The 21,461-nt window shown below is 36.4% G+C and overlaps 1 protein-coding gene across 2 annotated transcripts in view; it reads left to right on the top strand.

The window, feature by feature from the left end:
* Positions 1 to 21,461, top strand: part of LMBRD1 (LMBR1 domain containing 1) — a 217,155-nt gene that overhangs the window by 166,232 nt on the left and 29,462 nt on the right. For both annotated transcript variants that reach the window (XM_069070723.1, XM_069070724.1), the window contains exon 14: positions 2,986 to 3,064. In XM_069070723.1, coding sequence (XP_068926824.1) covers positions 2,986 to 3,064 — 79 coding nt within the window. The remainder of the gene's footprint in view (positions 1 to 2,985; positions 3,065 to 21,461) is intronic.

The raw sequence follows: 21,461 nt of genomic DNA, 5'->3' as shown, positions 1-21,461 counted from the left end.
AGAATAGCTAGGATCCCATACCCTATCATGGTATGTTCTATCATGCCATGGGGGGAAATCTGTCCTTGAGGAATTAGAAGTTCTTAAGGATGAGATTCTGAGGATGGAAAGAGGGGAGCTATCTCAAAAGAATGATATGGATTTGCAAGGAACTCATCCACTTACATTACTATATGGAAGATGGAAGCAAGGACAGATAACATCATGAATACAAAATGAGTGTCACTGTCCCATAAGGTGTGAGGAGCTCAAACACTCAGAATAAACTGAAACTGACTAGGAAGACTATGGGGGGAAAGCATATTTAATTATACAAGAATCAAAGATAAAAAGCAATGGTCGGTATCATTGGATATTTTTTTAATCAACCAGTATTTATGTACCATGTGCCAGGCACTAGAGATACAAGTGCAAAGAGTAAAATAATCCTTACTCAGAAAGAATATTAGTATTCTAACAGGGAAGACAAAAATGACACATGTAAATACATACAGAATAAAAAGAATAAACAGCAAGTGGATAAAATACATGGAGTTTTGTGAGAAATATACTACAAGAAGTTGTCTTCCTTAATTATAATAAAGATGAAACAAAAAAATCCATTTTGTAACAGTTTCCTCCCAAAATTTTTGTTTGGTAGATATTTTTAAAAATTACTCTAAATCAGTGCAAGGTTATAAAATTCATACTCAGACCCAGAAAGGCATATTACATTAATGAAAATTATTATGATTACATTTATGAATTAGAAGTATAGCAAACATTTACATAATATGTTTTTATGTTTCTCAGTCTTAAAAATACCTTCCCTACAACTATGAGGAAAGTCAAAAAAGAAAAGACTCTATTACTCACGATTTTACTGACCTAGAGATACAATTCTTTTTTTTTTCATAAAGACCTTGATATTTCTAAACATGAAAGATTAAACCATTGTCCATGGACAAATATGATGCATTTAATCTTATTCCATGTGATCAGAAGTAGTAAGTAATAGTTTTAATTTAAAACAAGTGCTTGAACCTGAAAATCTTACTCACTTTTGGCTATTTGTAAAGGAATTCTTTGTTGAATTTCAAACAGAATGATAGGCAAATATTACTACTGTTTGTAATATTTCTGTGGAACTGGAATTTTGGCAATAGTATTAGGAAGACAAAATATCTGACTCTTGTTGGGGGAAAAAAGGTTGCAAATCACAGCATTATCCATGGTACTACTTTTTCAGAAATTTTGTGGTGACAAACAGACCTCCCCAGCACATATCATAACTTCTTCAGTGCAGGGAACTCTTAGTGAGGAAGTGCCCCTTATGAATGCAGTGTCTATCCAATTTAGTCTTAGAGAGTTGCCTAAAACATAAAGAGGTTAAGGGACTTGGTCAGGGTCACAGAGCCAGCATGTGTCAGAGTAGGGACTTGAACCCAGCTGTTCCTGGTTCTGTAGTGGCTCTGTATCTACCCTATCATGATGCCATTCAAGTTATAGAACATCATATTAGACCAACTCTCCCTAGGATTATTGGAGTTTGAATTCCCTCTGGATCTCTACCACATGATTTTGGTAGCACATTATATACCAAACACTGGGACTCATTGAAGCCTGAATGAGCTCCTGGGACCAATGGATTCTGGCTAGCTGCACATATTTGAAAGTTATGTTATGTTATGTTATGTTATGTTATGTTATGTTATGTTATGTTATGTTATGTTATGTTATGTTATAAATATGAATATTGTAAAGGAAGAAAATATTCAGTCTAGTTTATAATATCTTTTAAATCTATTATTAAAATAATAATAAATTAGTAATTGAGCAAAGTTTCCAGTTCACTTTGAGCAAAGTTATTTATACTACAAAAAGGAGAGAGGCCTGGCAGATATTTTACTAATTTTTTTTAAGAGTAGGAGGATATATTATTGAATAAGTTTGGAGACCACTGATATAAGAAGTCACTTCCTAACAAACAGAGCTATATCAAAGCAGGCTGCCTCAGGAGGTACAGTGATCCCCATCACTGAAGGGTTTTAAAAAGAAACTTGTGACCTACACTAGGGATGGTGTAGAAAGGACAGGCTAGAATAGATGGCTTACCCTGGTGTGTCCTGAAGAAAAAACACAAATTTAGGTTAAATCTTGTTACTTGTTAGGTTCAAGATTGTTACCACTCAGAGACTATTAGACATAATGCGTCTCTTGGACTTTGACATACAGGCAACAAGAGATTTTAGAAAGGGGAAAAAGCATGGCCAAAAAAAAATTTTGACCTACTTTGTCATTTGTCCATGACTCTCGTGTTGATTCATTACTATCTTAGGACATTCTGTCTTAGGTTTGCTGATGCCTGACAGACTTTGTAAACTTGAAGTAGGTTACTATGTAAGTACTATTTATACTGAATTTATTATTTGTAATTCAGTATAACAATACATGAAACCAGTGATATCATTGTACAGTATGGTTATCTTACAATGACTTATTCATAGGAGTTCATAGTATATCTGCTTCAGCTATTGTTGTTGGTCAGTTGTGTCCATTCTGTGACCCTGTGAACCCTACTACACCAATACTGTCCATGGGGTTTTTGGCAGTCTGCCAAGATATAGGAGTGGCTTGCCATTTCCTTCTCCAGTGGAGTAGGGCAAACAGAAGTTAACTGACTTGCCCAGGGTCACACAACTAATAACTATAGGGGGCCAGATTTGAACTCAGGCATTCCTGACTCTAGACCCAGTACTCTATCCACTGAGCCTCCTAGCTACCTTGCTTCTTCAGCTGTATTCTATCAGATCTCCTTCAGTTCCCTGTTCCATCAATAGTTCTTTTGTTTAAGATGCTTTGATTTTTTTTCTCTCCTCTTTACTAAAGAACTTTGTGAATTTTGACATTCTGTTTAAAGCATTCCTACTAAAACATTTTAGAATAATTAGAAATATAATAGTCCATTAAAAAAAAGTTGTATCTTAACTACTTTTCTTCTTCCAGGGCAATGCAACATATATTGACCACAAAGGGAACCATACACTATCTGTGCCAAAGAAATGTGATGCAGATGCTCCAGAAGGTGAGAGACTTTTGTCAAATATTTTAATATATTTAGGCATCACAAATCCATACTAAATACATAGCAGTTTTTTTTAAAGCCTTACTATTGAATTAAAATCCAATATACACATATTTTGTTTTTGAGGTTAACAAATACCTAATTTGTAGAATCAATCATTTACATTCCTGTGTTTCATTTGGTCTGTTCATTTTTATTTTTCTCATTTGGAGGCAGCCTGATATAGTAGTTAGTTAGGAGTGTGGAAGGCCTGAGTTTCCAGTCTTAGTTCTGGCCTTTACTAGCTATGTGAGATTGGCCAAGCCCCATAACAGTTATAGGTATCCTGACAAGTTAAGACATTGAGCCAAATTTAATATGATAAAACTTGATACAGATAAATGTAAAGTTGATGTGGGGGGGTGGTGGAACATAACTATGCAAAATATATTGTCTAGAAAAGATCTAGAACTTTTAATAGATTGCAAGATCTCCATGAGTCATCGATATAATTTGTCAGCCACAAAAGCTAATACAGTCTAAACTAAACTTCATTAAAAGAGGAATCACATTCAAAGTTTGGAAGGCTATAATCTTACTGTTCTCTGTCTTGAGTATTGAAGTATTGTGTTAAATCTGGGCACCGGATTTAAGCATTGACTTTTGTAAGTGGGAGAGTATCTAGAGGAATGTAACTAGATGAATGGTGATCATAATAATAATAACTCATATGTCTATGGTTTTTCATGGTTTGCACAGTGCTTTTTGTATATTGTCTTATTGTCTGCTCATAACCCTGTGAAGTTGCTAGGTAGATGCCATTATTATCCCTATTTCACAAATGAGGAAACTTTGGGTCTTAGAAATGTAGTGACTTGTCCTGGTCACATAGTATCTAAGTATCTAAGGTAGAATTTAAAATCCAGGTCTCCCTGACTCCAAGTCAAATAAGCAAAATTTTTATTACTCACCTGCTATGTGTCAGGCACCATGTTAAGTTCTGGGGATCAAAGAAAGTAAAACCATCTACTTATTCTCTACTTACAGTCTCTACTTATTCTCAAGGAGTTCACAGTTTCATGGGGAGACAACATGAAAACAATTGTCTACAAACAAAAATATATAGGACAAATTGGAGATAATTAATAGGGGAAAAGGCACTAGAATTATGTGGAATCTTGAAAGGCTTCTAGTGGAAAGTGGGTTTTAAGTTAGGGCTTAAAGCATCCAGGGAAATGAGGAGGCAGAAATGAGCAGGGACAGCATCCAAGGCATGGGAGAAAACCAGTGAAAATCCAGAGTCATATGATGGAGTATCTTATGAAAAGAACAAGGGGGTACACTGTCACTGGATTGCAGAGTTTGTGTTCATGGTAAAAGAAAATCAGGAAGGTAGAAGGGATCCAGTTTATGAAGGGCTCTGAATGTGAACAGAAGATTTTGTATTTTATCCTAGAGGTGGTAAGGTACCACTGGAGTTCATGGAACATGGGGGTGAGGAGCAAAATGGTCACACTTCTAAATTTAATAGCTGAGGGGAAAATGTACTATAGTGGGTAAAATCTTGAGTCAGGGAGACCAACTGACAGGCTATCGCAGTAGTCCTGGTATCAGTTGATTTAATGGATGCCCACAATGTGCCAGGCGCTGTGATGTGGTGACTTCCTGTACCAGGATGATGGTAGTGTCAGAGAAGAGAAAAGTAGGGTGGAAGACAGTATATAAGAGATGTTATGAAGGTAGAATAAACAGGACTTGGGAACTGATTAGATATTATGGGGAGTGAGACCAGTGGGGTGTTGAAAATGATACCTAGATTGCAAGCCTGGGTGTCTGGGAAGATGGTGGTACCTTGGTAGTAATAGAGAAGTTAGGAAGAGAGGGAGGCTTAGGAGCACAGATAATGAGTTCAGTTTTGGACATGTTCATTTTATGATGTCTGAGAGGCATCCAGATTGAGCTACCTGATAAACAGTTTGAGATGTGAGCCTGGAGGTCAACCTAGATGTTAGAGCTGAATAAATAAATTTGCAATAAGTATCAGCATAGAGATGACAATTAAATCCATGGGAGTTGATGAGCTCACTAAATGAAATCGTATAGGTGGAAAAGAGTAGAGGGCCCAGGACAGAGTCCTGTGGAACACAAGTAAGAAGGCATGACCTGGATGTAGATCCAGCAAAAGAATATTTAGGAGGAACAGACAGGTAGGAGGAGAACCGGAAGAGAATAGTGTCCTAGATAGAGAGAAGAGAATATCAAAGAGAAAAAGGTGAGCAACACTGTCAAAGGCTTCATAGAAGTTAAGAATGATGCAGTTTGAGAAAGGTCATTAGATTTGACAGTTAAGAGATCATTAGTACTTTTGGAGAATATTTCTGGTTGAATTATGAAGTCCAAAGCCAGACTGTTAAAGAGTTAAGAAGGGGCAGTTCAGTGGCACAGTGGATAGACTGATCGGCCTGAAATAAAGTCAAAACAAAACAAAAAAAAACAAACATCTTTCTGAGTTCAAATCTAACCTCAGACACTTACAAGTTGTGTGATGCTGGACAAGTCACTAAACCCTGTTTGCCTCAGTTCCTCATCTGTGAAATGGCGTTGGCAAGAAGGACCATAGAAGTCAATCAGCATATATAAGTTGAGAAGGTAGGGGGAGGAGAAGAGGAAGTTCTTAGCAAATGGCCTCAATTTCTTCGGGGAAATATGACTCAAAGTCCTTAGTCAAGAGGGTGGGGAGAGGGAAATCTCTGGGAGGTTTGAGGAAGAATGAAAGACTGGAAAACGGGCGAGTGGGATAGCGAGTCATTTTGTGGTTGTTGTGCCATTTCACTTGTGTCTGACTCTTTGTGAACCCATTTTGGGGTTTTCTCAACAAGGATACTGAATTGGTTTGCAATTTTCTTCTCCAGCTCATTTTATAGATGAGACACTGAGGTAAACAGAGTTAAATGACTTGCCCAGGTTCACACAGTAAGTAGCTGAGGCCAGATTTGAGCTCATGGAGATGGGTCTTTCTGATTCAAAGCCCAGTGCTCTATCCACTGCACCATAAAAAAAGTGTTGCTGCAATGACATCACAGTTGAGATTATCCAACAAATTTTAATGGGTCTAGTAGGCAAGGCTTACTAATTTTGTGGGAGTAAACTGGTACAAAATGAAGAAAGGAGGAAAAGGTAGGCAGGAGTAAGATCTGACATGTCTAGGGATTGGAGGGTAAGATGATGAAGAATAGGATTTGAGGTTATAAGACAGAGGAGAGAAGGAATAACAACAGATTGTGATCGAGCAAGGGAATTTGAGAGTTCATAAATGTCAAAGTGGAATCTTTGTGGGTGGTGATAAGATCAAAGCATATGACCATCTCTCCAGGAATAGTGAAGGGTTTTGAGATCATACTACATGAGAACTGGTTGAATGATCATAGGATCATAAATTTTAGGAATTACAAATTAACAAGATTGGAGAACAGTGTACCTGAATTTAATTTTCAGTTTAATCATAGACTTTGAAAATAAACACACACCGTAAAGAAAATGGAATAGCAGTTAAAATGATATCCTTTGAAATGCTATTTTCTTTTGGTTCTTTTACATTTTCTGTTGAAAACATTTTTATTGCTATAACATTACCTTTTCACTGAGATCTGAAAATTAACTCAGAAAATGTCAGTCAAGTACATTGCTTTGCCATGTTTTGTCTATTAATAACAGATTAAGGCTTTTCAGCTTTAACTCTAAACAGCACCTATAAACTTAGGAATTGACCAAGACATACCTTTATGTTTCCAAATGACCTTAAACTGTTGATAGTACAGTGCTAAGAGTTGAGGGACAAGATAGCCTTTGAAAATAATTCAATTAATGACTCTGGGGCTGGAGAAGAAAGGGAAGACATGAAAAGAGACTTATTAGCTAATACAATATAAGACTCAGATTAAGTGCCACAGATTGTCTGCACCGTAGGAAAACTCTTGAGTTTATATTTATGAAGAAGGAGAAATGTGGAGAACAACTGTCAGGACTGTTGTGTCACCTTCTGCTGGGGAAGAAATACAACTACAGAGAATCAGTTAGGTTTCTGTTCCATGGTAACGAGAAACATCAAAATAGATAATATAAATTGTATTATTTAGTTTACATTATTCATTTCCACAAGATTTTGAGTTACAAATTTTCTTCCCATCTTTCCCCTACCCACCACCCCAAAACAGCAATCCCACTGTATACCCCTCCCCCAATCTGCTCTCTCCTATATCCTCCCCCATTTCCCCTCCGACTTTCAGGTAGGGCAAGATGGATCTCCGTACTCCAGTGCCTGTATATCTTGATTCCCAGTTGCATGAAAAAATAATAATTTTTTTAAGCATTTGATTTTAAAACTTTGAATTCCTCCCTCATCACCCACCCTTACTGGGAAGATAAGCAGTTCAGTATAGGTTGTACGTGTGTAGTTCCGCAAAACATTTCCATAGTGGATATATTGTGAAAGACTGACTATATTTCCCTCCATCCTATCCCGCCACCCACTTGTTCTATTCTCTACTTTGGCCCTGTCGCTTTTCAAAAGTGTGTGCTTCCAACTTCCCTCCTTCCCAAGCTGCCCTTTCCTGCATCATCCTCCCTATCATTCCCTTCCCGCCTACCCTCCTGTAGGGCGAGATAACCAATTTAATGTGTACGGCATTCCCTCCCTAAGCCAAATTCAATGAGAGTAAGGTTGAACCATTCCCTTTTGCCTTCCTGTTCTTCCGATCTCCATTGTAACAGTTATCCCTTGCCTCTTCTATATGAGATAATTTACCCACATTCTGTCTCTTCCCATCTCCTCTCATTATATTCCTCTCTCACCTCTCAGTTTCACCTTTTAAGTATCATCCCTTGCCATTCAACTGGTTCTGTGCCCTCAGTCTAAGTATCCTGTACACATATATGCACACACTCACATATGTATTCATATGTGCATATGCCTTCCTTTATAGGCATGTATGTATGTATACATATGTATACATTTATATTCCCTTCAACTATCTTCATACTGAGAAAAGTTACATCAGTTACAATTATTGTTTTTCCATGTGGGCATGTAAATAGTTCAACTTTGATAAGTTGCTTATAATTTCTTTTCCCTGTTTACCTTCTCATGTTTTTCTTGCTTCTTGTATCTGAATGTCAAATTTTCTTTTTTTTTTTCTTTTAAGCAATTGGGGTTAAGTAACTTGCTCAAGGTTACACGGCCAGTTATTATTTCTGGGTGTGGTGCTGAGTATCTGAGCCCGGATTTGATCCAGGTCATCCCGACACTGGAGCCGGTGCTCTTACTTGCTGAGCCACCTGGCCGCCCCTGAATGTCAAATTTTCTATTCAACTGCTTTTTTTCATCAAGAATGCTTGAAAGTCCTTATTTCATTGAATGAGCATATTTTCCCCTGAAACATTGTACTCAGTTTTGCTGGGTACATGATTCTTGGTTTTAATCCCAGTTCCTTTGACCTCCAGAATATCATATTCCAAGCCCTTTGATACCTTAATGTAGAAGCTGCTAGATCCTGTGTTATCCTGATTCTGTTTCCACAATATTTGAATTGTTTCTTCCTAGCTGCCTGTAATATTTTCTCCTTGATCTGGGAATTCCAGAACCCGGCTATAATATTCCTAGGAGTTTTCTTTTGGGGATCTTTTTCAACAGGTGATTGGTGAATTCTTTCAATTTTTATTTTACTCTCTGGTTCTAAAATATCAGGGCAATTTTCCTTCAGAATTTCTTGAAGGGTGATTTCTAGTTTCTTTTGTTTTATCATGGCTTTAAGGTAGTCCAGTCATTTTTAAATTATCTCTCCTGGATCTATTTTTCAGGTCAGTGGTTTTTCCATTGAGATATTTCACGTTGCCTTCTACTTTTTTCATTTGTTTGGATATGTTTAATAGTATCTTGATTTCTCATGAAGTCATTAGCTTCCTTTTGCTCCAGTATAATTCTGAAGGAATTATTCTCTTCATTGAGCTTTTGAAATTCTATTTCCATCTGGCAAATTAAGCCTTTAAGGCATTCTTCTCATTCGCTTTTTGGGCCTCTTTTGCCATTTGAGTTAATTTTTTTTTAAGGTGTTATTTTCTTCAGTCAGGTTGTTGACGCTCTTTTCATGATTTTCTTGCATCGTTCTTATTTCTCATCCCAATTTTTCCTCCACTTCTCTTACTTGCTTTTCAAAATCCTTCTTGAGGTCTTCCATATCCTATAACCAATTCATATTTTTTCTTGGAAGCTTTTGGTGCAGGAGTTCTGGAATCTAAAGTTGGATCGTAGTGCTTGCTTTGCTTCCTTTACTTGCTCATGTTGCCACTCAATTACTTGACTTTTGAGCTATTTGCCACAGTAGAACTCTGCTTCCAGAGAGGAGAACTTTGTCCCAGGTTGCTGGGGTTTTTGCAACTGCTGGAGCAATTAGGAGGGCACCGTCTCTACAGCCCCCACACCCTAGCTCACTGGTCACACACCTCTGGACCACCACCCAAGACCGTGAGTCAGATACAGGCAGCTTAAATCAAGAGTGATTGCCCTCTGAATGGTTGCTTGGCCCCCCTACGATCTGCAGGCCAGGAGCTCTGAAGCAGCCATGTGGAGGCACCTGCATGGCTGCCACGCCTCCATCGCTTCTCACTCTGGGAGCAGAGGCAGGACCGGCCTCTGTCTCCCCCAGTTTCAACAGAGTTCTACACTGACCCTTTACTTTTGCTTTGGCATTTATGGGTTGATATTTCTGGAAACCACCCCAGCTGCTGGTGATCCACTTTCCAGAAGTCTACTCTAGCTACTGCTGGTTGGGGCCCTGAAGCTGAAACCATGGCCTGACAGGAGGCTGGGCTGGGCTCCCAGCATGCTGCTGCGCCGGGCCCTTCCTGCTAGCCTGACAGGCTGCCTTCAGTGGGAGATTTGTTTCTCTCTGTCATTTTGTGGGTTCTGTAGCCCTAAAGTTTGTTTAGAGTCATATTTTATAGGTATTTGAGGTGATTATGGGGAGAGCTTATGGAGTTTTCCTACTTCTGTGCTGCCATCTTGGCTCCACCCAAATTATTCACTTTTTAATAGTTTAAATATGCATGTGATATTTTATATATATATATGTATGTGTGTATATATATATATAAAGTACATGCCTTTTTACTGTTTTAATTTCATAATTATAGGAAATAGGTAGCTATAGGAAATGACTGTTCTCCAGAAAACTGAAATTCATAAGTGCGTAAATTGGAATTTCCTTTGTTAATGAATAATCCTCCACTAGAAAGATGTTGTTTTAGCAACAAAATCTCTAAAAATAGTTAAAACTGTTGTTTTCTTTAATGTGAAGTGAGTTTTAGAGATATTCATAAATAATGTGTTTACATCAAAAGTTTGCCTTTAACTGGTAGAAATGGACAAGATTAGTGAAATTATTAACTGTAAGATATTTATAATGGTTCAAGTTCGAAAATAATAATTCTTTTTCTTTTTTTGAGGGGTGAGGGTACGGCTGTTGGGGTTAAGTGACTTGGCCAAGGTCAAGAATACTTTTAGTGTTCATCAAGACACCATACTAGTTCAGCCCCTCATCAACTCCCTCAAAGGTCTTTCCATCAATCTTTTTTTCTTTCTTTTTGGAGGGAGGAAGGCAGAGCAATTGGGGTTAAGTGACTTGCCCAAGGTCACATGGCTAGTAAGTGTGTCGCTTATCTGAGGCCAGATTTGAACTCAGGTCCTCCTGATTCCAGGGCTGGCGCTCTATTCAGCCACCTAGCTGCCCCCCAGAATAATAATTCTAAAGTGTTCTACTAGAGAAGTTAACTTAAATCATCGCATATTACAATTAAACTTGATTTCTTTAAGCAGCAGGATCTATATTATATATCTCTGCATAAGCATTCTCCTTGTGTGTTAGTATTTACTTAGGTTTTTTGCCAGATTTGAACTCAGGTCCTTCTGATTCCAGGGTTGGTGTTCTATTCGCTGTGCCACCTAGCTTTCCCCAAAATAATAATTCTAAATTATTCTAATAGAGAAGTTAATTTAAATCATTGCACGTTACAATTAAACTTGATTTCTTTAAGCAGCAGAATGAATTGTCTTTTATTTTTTAATCAGCATTATCTGTATTATATATCTCTGCATAAGCATTCTCCTAGTGTGTTAGTATTTACTTAGGTTTTTTTTGTTTGTTTGTTTTGTTTTTTTGCTTTTTGGAGGTGGGAGGGCATGGCAGTTGAGGTTAAGGGACTTGCCCAAGGTCACACGGCTAGTAAGTGATAAATGTCTGAGGCCGGATTTGAACTCAGGTCCTCCTGACTCCAGGGCCGGTGCTCTATTCACTGTGCCACCTAGCCAACCCTGCTAATTTTTTTTTTTTAAGAAAAAAGCATTATTTAATTAATGTGTCCCTTCTGCTTTCTCCCTCTCCTTTTATTTTTTTTTTCAAATGTTTTATTGACTTCTGGTTTACATCATTCATTTCCGCCAGGTTTTGAGTTACAAATTTTTTCCCCTACCCACCACCCCAAAGTAGTGGTCCCACAGGATATCTCCTACTCCAGTCTGTTCTCTCCCATATCTTCTCCCATACCCTTTTCGACTTTTCCAGTAGGCATGTTGTATCTCTATGCCCCAATGCCTATATATCTTATTTCCCAATTACATGTAAAATAGTACAGCAAAACAAATTCCCACATTAACCATGTTCGAAAATGTTTGTCTCCGCATCATAAGTTCAATCAATCAGTAAATGAGTGGCATGTTTCATCTTCATTCTTTTGGACTCATGGTTTATTGTTGCCTTGATCATAATTCTAGAGTCTTTCAAAGCTATTTTTTGTCTGTAATGTTATCATTGTACGATTTGTTTTCGTAGTTCTTTTCTCTTCACCAGTATCAGTTCATAAAGGTCTTCCCAGTGAAAAAGGTCTTCCCATGTGAAAAAAATTGCTCATTACATTCCTGTACTACATATGTTTAGTCATTCTACATTAGGAGGAGAGCGTTTTAGTTTACAGTTTTTGACTGCCACAAGAGGGCTGCTAAAAATATTTTTGTACATGTAGATCCTTTTCCTCATTTAAAAATAAGTCTTTGGGTTATAGGTCTAATAACAGTATAGCTAAGTTCAAAAGTATTAAGTTTGATAACTTTATAGGCACAGCTCCAAATTGCTTTTTATGTGGCTGGAACTGTTCACAGTTCTCCCAGCAGGACATTATTATTCCTATTTTTCATAGCCCCTATAGCATTTTTCATTTTCCTCCTTTGTCATATGGTGGGTGTGGGGTGGAACCTCAGAGTTGTCTTTATTTGCATTTCTCTAATTATTAGTGACTTAAAGCATTTTTATATGATTGTTGATAGCATAGATTTCTTCCTTTAAAAATTGCCTCATCATAATTTTAAACATTTATCTATTAGGCAGAGTAGCTCTTAGGCCTATAAATTTGAATCTGTTTCTTATGTATATTGGAAACAAAATCTTTATCAGAGATGCTTGTGGTAAAGATTTTTCCTCCAGTTACCTGCTTCCCTTCTAATTTTTGCTACATTTGATTTGCTTGTACAAGAATTTTTAAATTTTGTGTAATCAGAATTGTCCATTTTATTTTGTGTGATCCTATCATTCATTTAGTCATAGATTCTTTCTATCTCCATAGATTCAAATGGTAATATCTTCCTTCCTCCTCAAATTTGTTTATATAATTTTATTTTTGGAGGGGGGAAGGCAGGGAAATTGGGGTTAAGTGACTTGCCGAAGGTCACACGGCTTATAAGTGTTAAGTATCTGAGGCCGGATTTGAACTCAGGTCCTCCTGACTCCAGGGCCATTGGCTCTATTCACTGCACTACCTAGATGTCCTTATGATTTTTAAAGTATCTAAATAATGTCTTCATTCAGAGCTTATTTTGGTATATGGTGTGAAATCTTGATCCAAACCTAATTTCTGCCAAACTGCTGTCCAGTTTTGCTAGAAATTTTTGTCAACTGGTTTTAAACAAATAATTGGAGAAACTTTTTGGGCCTATCAAATTCTATACTGTTGTTTCACTGATTGACGCCTGTCTCTGTCCCTTCCCCCGCCCCCTGCCTTGCCATCTTTCACGGTCAAATCATTTCTAAGGATTACTGCCTTATAGTATATTTTGAGCTCTGACACTAAAGACTACTTTCCTTCCTGCTATTCTTACCCATTATTACCCCTAAGATTTATTACCTCTTGTTCCTCCAGATGAATGAATTTTGTCATTTTTTTCTACCTTTATAAATTATTCTTCTGGAAATTTGTTATACAGTACTGAGTAAATCAATTAATTTGGATGGTATTATCATTTTCATTATATTTACCCAAACTGCCCATAAGCAGTAAATGTTTCCCCAGTTATTTAGATCAGTCTTTATTTCTACAAAGTGTTATAGTTAGATCCTATAGTTCCTGAGTGAACCTTGGAAGAAACTTACTCCTAAGTATTTTATAGTTTCTGTAGTTATTTTTAAGTGGAATTTCTCTTTCTGGCTGTTCTTACTAGATTTTGTTCTTTATATATAGGAATAGTGATGATTTATATAGATGTATGTTATATCCTAAAATTTTGCTGGAATTCTATTTAACTTTTAGTTGACTCTCTAAGGAATGTACATTATCAAGAATCTGCAGAAAATAATTTGTTTTCTCTTTACTGGTGCTTTATTCTCTTAATTTCTTTTTCTCATCTTTTAGCTAGAGCTAATTAACATTTGTTATACTATGTTGAAGAGTAGTAGTGTTAATTGACATCCTTGCTTTACCCCCTTTTGAATTGCATTTAATGTTTGCTCTTAGATTTGTTTTATTAGACTGAAACAAGTGTGGACTGTTTATTCGTCTAAAAAGTTAAGAAAAAGCCACCAATAACCACAATAGCTTATCTACCTAGTTGGTAATGAAAGTAGACTTCTTATTCATGTCACTTTTGCAACTGTGGAATATAAATGTCAAATAAATAATACTGTAATGTTTAATTCTGAGGAGCCTTGATAAGTACCATTCATTATTTTCCCATATCTCATTGTATTTTCTTCTGCTTTGTCTCTTCCTTTTCCTTCCCACTTCTCTGAAATTATGATTTTTTTTAATGTTTTTCCAATTTATAGCCTCAGCCATCTTTTTAAAAGTACAAAGTTCTTCTGTGCCCAAATGTCTATAAAACTGTGCATACCCTTTTACCCAGCAATACTATTTCTAGATCTGTATCCCAAAGAGAACATACAAATAGGGAAAGGACCCACATATGCAAAAATATTTATAGCAGCTCTTCTTGTGGTGGCACAGATTTGGAAAATGAGAGGATGCCCATCAGTTGGAGAATGACTGAACAAGTTGTGGTATATGAATGTAATGGAATACTGTTGTGTTACAAGAAGTGATGAGCAGGTGGGCTTCAGGAAAACTTGGAAAGACTTCCGTGAACTGATGCTGAGTGAAGTAAACAGTAACAGCCACATTATATGATGACAAACTTTGATAGACTTATCTCTTCTTAGCAATGCAAGGATCTAAGACAACTCCTAAAGACTCATGATGCAAAATGACACATCCAGAAAAAAAAAAGCTGGAAACAACTGAAGAACCAAAAGTTTAAGTATTAAAACCATTCTTGTGTCATATATATAATTTGGTAGGTATCCTTCTCTACCCATTTTTCCAAATGATTTCTATGGTATTGGAATTAATGATTCTTTAAATGTTTGGTAGAATTCTCTTGTAAATCCATCTGGTCCTAGGGATTTTTTCTTAGAGAGCTCGTTTATTGCTTGCTCAATTTCTTTTTCAGATAAGATTTATTGGCATATAGTTGGCCAGAATATCACCTAATAACTGCTTTAATTTCATCTTCATTGGTGGCATATTTTCCCTTTTTATTTTTGAAACTGGCCATTTGATTTTCTTATTTGTTTTTTCTAATCTGATGAAGCAATGGTGTATCTATTTTATTTTGGGGTTGTTTGTTTTTTCCATAAAATCAGCTTCTAGTTTTATTTATTAGCTCAAGGCCTTTTTTTACTTTCAATTTTATTAATCTCTTTTCATTTTTCAGGATTTCCATTTTGGTGTTTAATTTGAGTGCCTACTTTATTCATCTGCTCTTTCTCTTTTTTTATTTTTGTTGGTGTTTAGAAATATAAATTTCCCTCTAAATATTGCTTTGGGCTGCATTGCACAGTTTTGCTATATTATCTCATTGTCCACACCTTTAATGAAATTGTTGTTTCTATGATTTTTCTTTGACCTACTCAGTATTTAGGATTTAGATTATTTAATTACCAATTAATTTTTAATCTTTCCTTCCAAGACCCTTTATTGAATATAATTTTATTGCATTATGTTCTAAAAAGAATGCATTTAATATTTCTACTTTTCTTCATTTAATTATGAGACATTTATGTCCTACTGCATGCTCATTTTTTTTGTGAATAAGCCATGTATAGCTAAGAAAATGTATATTTCTTTCAATTACCATTCAGTTTTCTCTAGAGGTCTATTATTTCTTACTTTTCTAAAAATTCTGTTCATCTTCTTAACTTCTTTTTAATTTATTTTATACTTAGACCTATCAAGTTCTTAGGGGGAAAGTTAAAGTGCCCCATTAGTATAGATTTTTTTTCTTTTTCCTGCAGTAACTCATTTAAGTTTTCCTTTAAGATTTTGATGTTCTGCCATTAAGTACATATATGCTTAGATTGGTATTACTTATTGTTTATGGTACCTTTTAGCAAAATGAATCGCCCTTGTTTAAACCTTTTATTTAGGTCTATTTTGCTTTTGCTTTGTCTAAGATCATGATTGCTACCCCTGCCTTTTTTTTTTTGCCTCAGCTGAAACATAATAGATCTGCTCCAAACCCTTTTTAAAATTCTGTATGTCTTTCTGTTTCAAACATGTTTCTTGTAAACACACTTGCTAGATTCTGGTTTCTAATACATTATTATATTCTTCTGTTTTTTAGGTAAATATATCCCAATTACATTCACATTTATGAGTACCAACTGCTTATCCTTATGTCCAATTTTTTTCTATTTATCCTTCCCTCTCTTTTTACGCTTTCCTTCCTCCAGTCTGTTTTGCTCCTGACCACTGCCTCCCTTATAATGCCCTTCCTTTTATCATACCCCTCCTCTCCACCTTCTCTTATCTCCTTCCCCTTCTTCCCTGTTGGATAAGATTGATTTGCTGAGTGTATATATCTGTTTTCCCCTCTTTGAACCAGTTTCAATGACAGTGAAGTTTAGCCGTTGCCCATCATCCCCTACTTCCCCCCCACACACCATTTCCTTCTCCACTGTAAAAGATTTTTCCTTGAGTGTCTCTTTTATGTGATGTAATTTTTACTATTCTTCTCCCTTCCCCCTTCTCCTAGCACATCCTTCCTTCTCACCCTTTCATTTCTTTTAAACATAATTCATTCACACTCTTTCTCTTCTCCTTACTGCCATAATAATTATAAACTCCTTAGCAGTTATATGTGTGTATGTGTATATATATATCTTCCCACATGGGAATATAAACAGTTTTTTCATGTTTACCTTTTTATGCTTCTCTTGAGTCTTGTTGTATTTGAAAGTCATACTTTTTTTCCAGCTTTTGTCTTTTCATCAGGAATACTTGAAAGTCCTCAATTTCACTGAATTTGCATTTTTCCCTTGAAATATTATACTCAGTTTTTCTGGGTAGGTTATTCTTGGTTGTAATCCTAGCTCTTTTGTCTTCTGGAATCTCATATTTCAAGCCCTTCAGTCCTTTAACATGGAAGCTACAAAATCTTGTGTGAACATGACTGTAGCTCCATGGTATCTGAATATTTTGTTTTTCCCCCTGGGAGCCTGAAATATTTGCCCTTTGACTTGGAAGCTCTGGTATTTGGTGATAATTTTTCTGGGAGTTTTCGTTTTGGGATTTCTTTCATAAGGTAATCAGTGATTCTTTCAGTTTCTATTTTACTCTTGGGTTCTAAGATGTTATGGCAATTTTCCTTAATAATATGATATCTAGGTTCTTCTTTGATCATGGCTTTCAGGTAGTCCAATGATTCTTAAGTTATCTCTCCTCAATCTGAATTCCAGGTCAGTTGTTTTAAGAATGAGATATTTCAAATAGTGTTCTGGTTTGCTTGTTTTTTTTTTTTCTCATTTTTTTTTACTTTGTTTTATTTTTTCTTGATGTCTCATGGAGTCAATAGCTTCCACTTGCCCGATTCTAATTTTTAAAAAATTATTTTCCTCAGTTAGATTTTTGTATCTCTCTATCCACTTGACCAGTTTTGCTTTCTAAGAGTTTTTTTATTCAATGAATTTTTGTGCCTCTATTACCATTTGGCTAATTCTGGTGGTTTTGTAACATTTTCTTCAGTATTTTTTGCACCTCTTTTACCAAGCTGCTAGTGCTCTTCACAATTTTCTTCTGTCCCTCTCATCCCCCCCCCCATTTTTCCTCTGTCATTCTTTTTTTTTTTTTTTGCCTTGGAGGGGGGATGGCAGGGCAATTGGGGTTAAATGACTTGCCCAAGGTCACACAGCTAGTAAGTGTTAAGTGTCTGAAGCCACTCTGCCACTCTTATATATTTCTTTTTTTTTTTTTTGCTTTTTGTAGGGCAATTGTGATTAAGTGAGTTGCCCAAGGTCACATGGCTAGTTTTTGGGTCAAGTGTCTGAGGCAGGATTTGAACTCAGGTCCTCCTGACTCCAGGGCCAGTACTCTATTCACTGCACCACCTAGCCGCCCTTCATTCTTATATATTTCTTTAGCTCTTCCAGGAATTCTTGGGCTTGTGTCCAGTTTGCAATTTTTTCTTTGAGGCTTTGTTTGTAACAGTGTTCATGTTGTTATCTTTTTCTGAAAATATATCTTGATCTCCTCTGTCACCATAGTTTTTTAAATTTTTTTCAAATGCTTTATTAACTTTTGATTTACATCATTTATTTCCACCAGATTTTGAGTTATAAATTTTCTCCCCCTTTTTCCCCCACTCACTGCCCCAAAATAGCAGTTCCATAGGATATCCCCTCCTCCACTCTGCTCTCTCCCATATTTTCTCCCATATTCCTTTCGACTTTTCCAGTGGATCTCTATGCCCCAGTGCCTGTACATCTTATTTCCCAATTACATGTAAAATAGTATTAATAATAGTATATATATTTAAACATTTGATTTTAAAACTTTGAATTCCAGATTCATTCCCTTCCTCCCTTGTCACCCACCCTTACTGGGAAGATAAGCAGTTCAGTATAGGTTGTACATGTGTGGCTAATGCAAAACAATAACATAGTAGATATATTGTAAAAGACTGACTATATTTCCCTCCCTCCTATCCCACCTCCCACCTGCTTTATTCTCTACTTTGATCCTATCCCTTTTCAGAAGTGGGTGCCTCCAACCTCCCTCCCCCCCAGGCTGCCCTCCCTTCCATCATCCCCTTCCCCCCCCCACTCTCCAGGAGGGTGAGATACCCTATTTAGTATGTATTTCATTCTCTCCTCAAGCCAAATTCAATGGGAATAAGGTTGACCCATTCTGTTTTGCCTTCCTATTCTTCCCCTCCATTGTAACCATTTTCCCTTGCCTCTTCTATATGAGATAGTTTACCCCATTCTGTCTCTCCCCATCTCCTCTCATTATATTCCTCTCTCCCCTCTTAATTTCACCTTTTAAGTATCATCCCTTCCTGTTAAATTGGTCCTGTGCCCTCTATATATGTATACCTGTAAACATGTATACACACATTCACATATGTATCCATATGCCCATGTACCCTCATATATAGACATCTATATATTTCTATTCCCTTCAACTACTGAGAAAAGTTTCATCAGTTACAATTATTGTTTTTCCATGTAAGAATGTTAATAGTTCAACTTTGACAAGTTCCTTATGATTACTTTTCCCTGTTTACCTTCTCATGCTTCTCTTGCTTCTTGTATCTGAATGTCAGATTTTCTATTCAACTCTGGTTTTTTCATCAAGAATGCTTGAAAGTCTTCTAGTCCATTGAATGACCATATTTTCCCCTGAAACATGATACTCAGTTTTGCTCTTTCATGCAGTCATTTTCAGAGATAGCTCTGAGGATCTGTAAGTTTTTGGTGCTTCCAAGGGTGGTGTGATCTGAGGATTGGTTTGATCACTGCTCTCCTGATCTCAGCAACTAGTTTTTTGGTTGGGTTTTTTTGTTTGTTTTGTTTTGTTTTGTTTTTACCAAGGAAGGGCTTCTGCACCCAACCAGCCACAAGCTCTGGTGCTATTCTTTGCCCTGTAACTGTGACCAAAACTGCATATGGACAATTCAGCAATGTCATTTGCCCAGTTCTAGCTTAGTGTCCCCGTACTCTCTTTCTAATTAGTTGTCTGACCCCCTTAACAATCTTTGAACTGCTGTTGCTGTCACAACCACCCCCAAAACCCATGGCTGTCACATCATATGGGCCCCAGGCTGACACTAACCCCAGTGTCATAGACCTCTCCTGGGATATCCTAAGTTGTCTAGGACTGGAAAAATGTCTCAGCTTGACCTTTTGTTCAGTTCAATTTGGAGTATTATTTAAAATTGTATGGAGGGGAATGTTGGGCAAGTTTTGCAGGGTTGCTGCCTCTCCCATCTTCTGCTCTTAGATTTAAATAAATACTATTTACTGTTTTAGAGAAAAGCCTTTCTATTTCTCTGATTTCTAGTTTTTAGTAAAAATAAATTTTGGATTTTATCAAAACCTTTCTGGCATCTATTGAAATAGTCATAATTTCTATTATTTATATTATTAGTATGGTTTGTTATATTTATGCTCTTCCATATGTTGAACCAAATCTGCATTCACAATATTAAACCCAACCTAGTCATAATGTATAATCTTTCCAGTATTTACTTGCTTCAAAATGGCAGATAATGCCATATCTGGCCTAAAGGAGAAAAGTTAGTAAAGCAAATCACAAAATTATATTTTTAGCTTGTTTACTTGGAACAAAAAAAAGGCCAGAACTCAAATGCATATTGGAATGTCACAAATGCAAAGGGACCAATATTCATAAAGTCAAAGTTCTAGGGATAGAAAAAAACTTTAAAAACCATCTAATCCGACTCTCATTTTAGAGAAGAGAAAATTGAGACTCGGGTCATTTAAGCTACTTGCCCAGTGTCAGACAGATAGCAAGTTTCAGATGCATGTTTTAAACACAGGTCATCAGACTCCCGAGCCAGTGTTCTTCCCTCTGTACTAAACTGCACTACCTCTTTGTAGTGTGAAAGTATCCCTGACCAGCAGAGTATAAGCTCTAATAGATCCAACTAAGTTGGAAAGGATTCGCTATAGGCCTAGTGACAGGGTGGTAGATATGCCTGTTATCCTTGGACAAACATAAAGAAATTGAAAGAAACTCAGCATCTCAAAGTGAGCTCCAGGGCAATTATTTTTCAGCCTTAGGAACTTTCACTAATAATTTAAAGCAAAGAAGAAGTAATAGCTTCATCAGTGAAGACTATGCATGCTGATAAAAATGAAACCCCTGAACAAAATTACAAAACACTTTTCACACAAATAAAGTCAGATCTAAATAATGAGAAAAATATCAGTTGCTCATGCGTGACTATATATTAGGCTAAGCTAACATAATAAAATGACAACTCCACCTAAATTAATTTACTTATTCAGTGCTATTCCAATCAAACTACCAAAAAGGTATTTTATGAAACTAGAAAAAAATAATAACAGAATTTGTCTGGAAGAACAAAAGGTCCAGAATATCAAGGGAATTCATGAAAAGAAATGCACAGGAACATGGCCTAGCTTTGCCAGATCTTAACTTGTATTATAAAGCAGCAGTCATCAAAACTACTTGGTACTGGCTAAGAAATAGAGTGGTGGATCAGTGGAATAGGTTAGGTAAACAAGACACAGTAGTGAATGACTATAGTAAGTATAGTATAGTTGTAGTAGTAAATCACTATAGTAAATTAATGGGTTTGATAACCCCAAAGAGTCCAGCATCTGGGATAAGAACTCAGTATTTAACAAAAACTACTGGGAAAACTGGAAAATAGTATGGCAGAAGCCAGGCATAGACCCGCATCTTAAACTGTACACCAAGATAAAGTCAAAATAGGCACATGATTTAGGTATAAAGGCTGATACTGTAAGCAAACTGGGAAAGCAAGGAATAATTTACCTGTCATATTCATGGAGAACAGAAGAATTTATGACCAAAGAAGAGATAGGGAACATTATGAAATGCAAAATGAATAATTTTTATTACATTAAATTGAAAAGTTTTTGCACAAAGCCATTGCAGCCAAATTTAAAAGGGAAACAGAAAATTGGGAAAGGATTTTTACAACCAATGTCTCATAAAGGCCTCAGTTCTAAAATATATAGAAAACTGAGTCATT

Source organism: Petaurus breviceps, unplaced genomic scaffold (assembly GCF_028583685.1).
Source record: "Petaurus breviceps papuanus isolate PSGF00001 unplaced genomic scaffold, PetGlider_PUasm1.0 90822, whole genome shotgun sequence".
Classification (NCBI taxonomy): Eukaryota; Metazoa; Chordata; class Mammalia; order Diprotodontia; family Petauridae; genus Petaurus; species Petaurus breviceps.
This window is presented reverse-complemented; position numbering and strand designations above follow the sequence as displayed.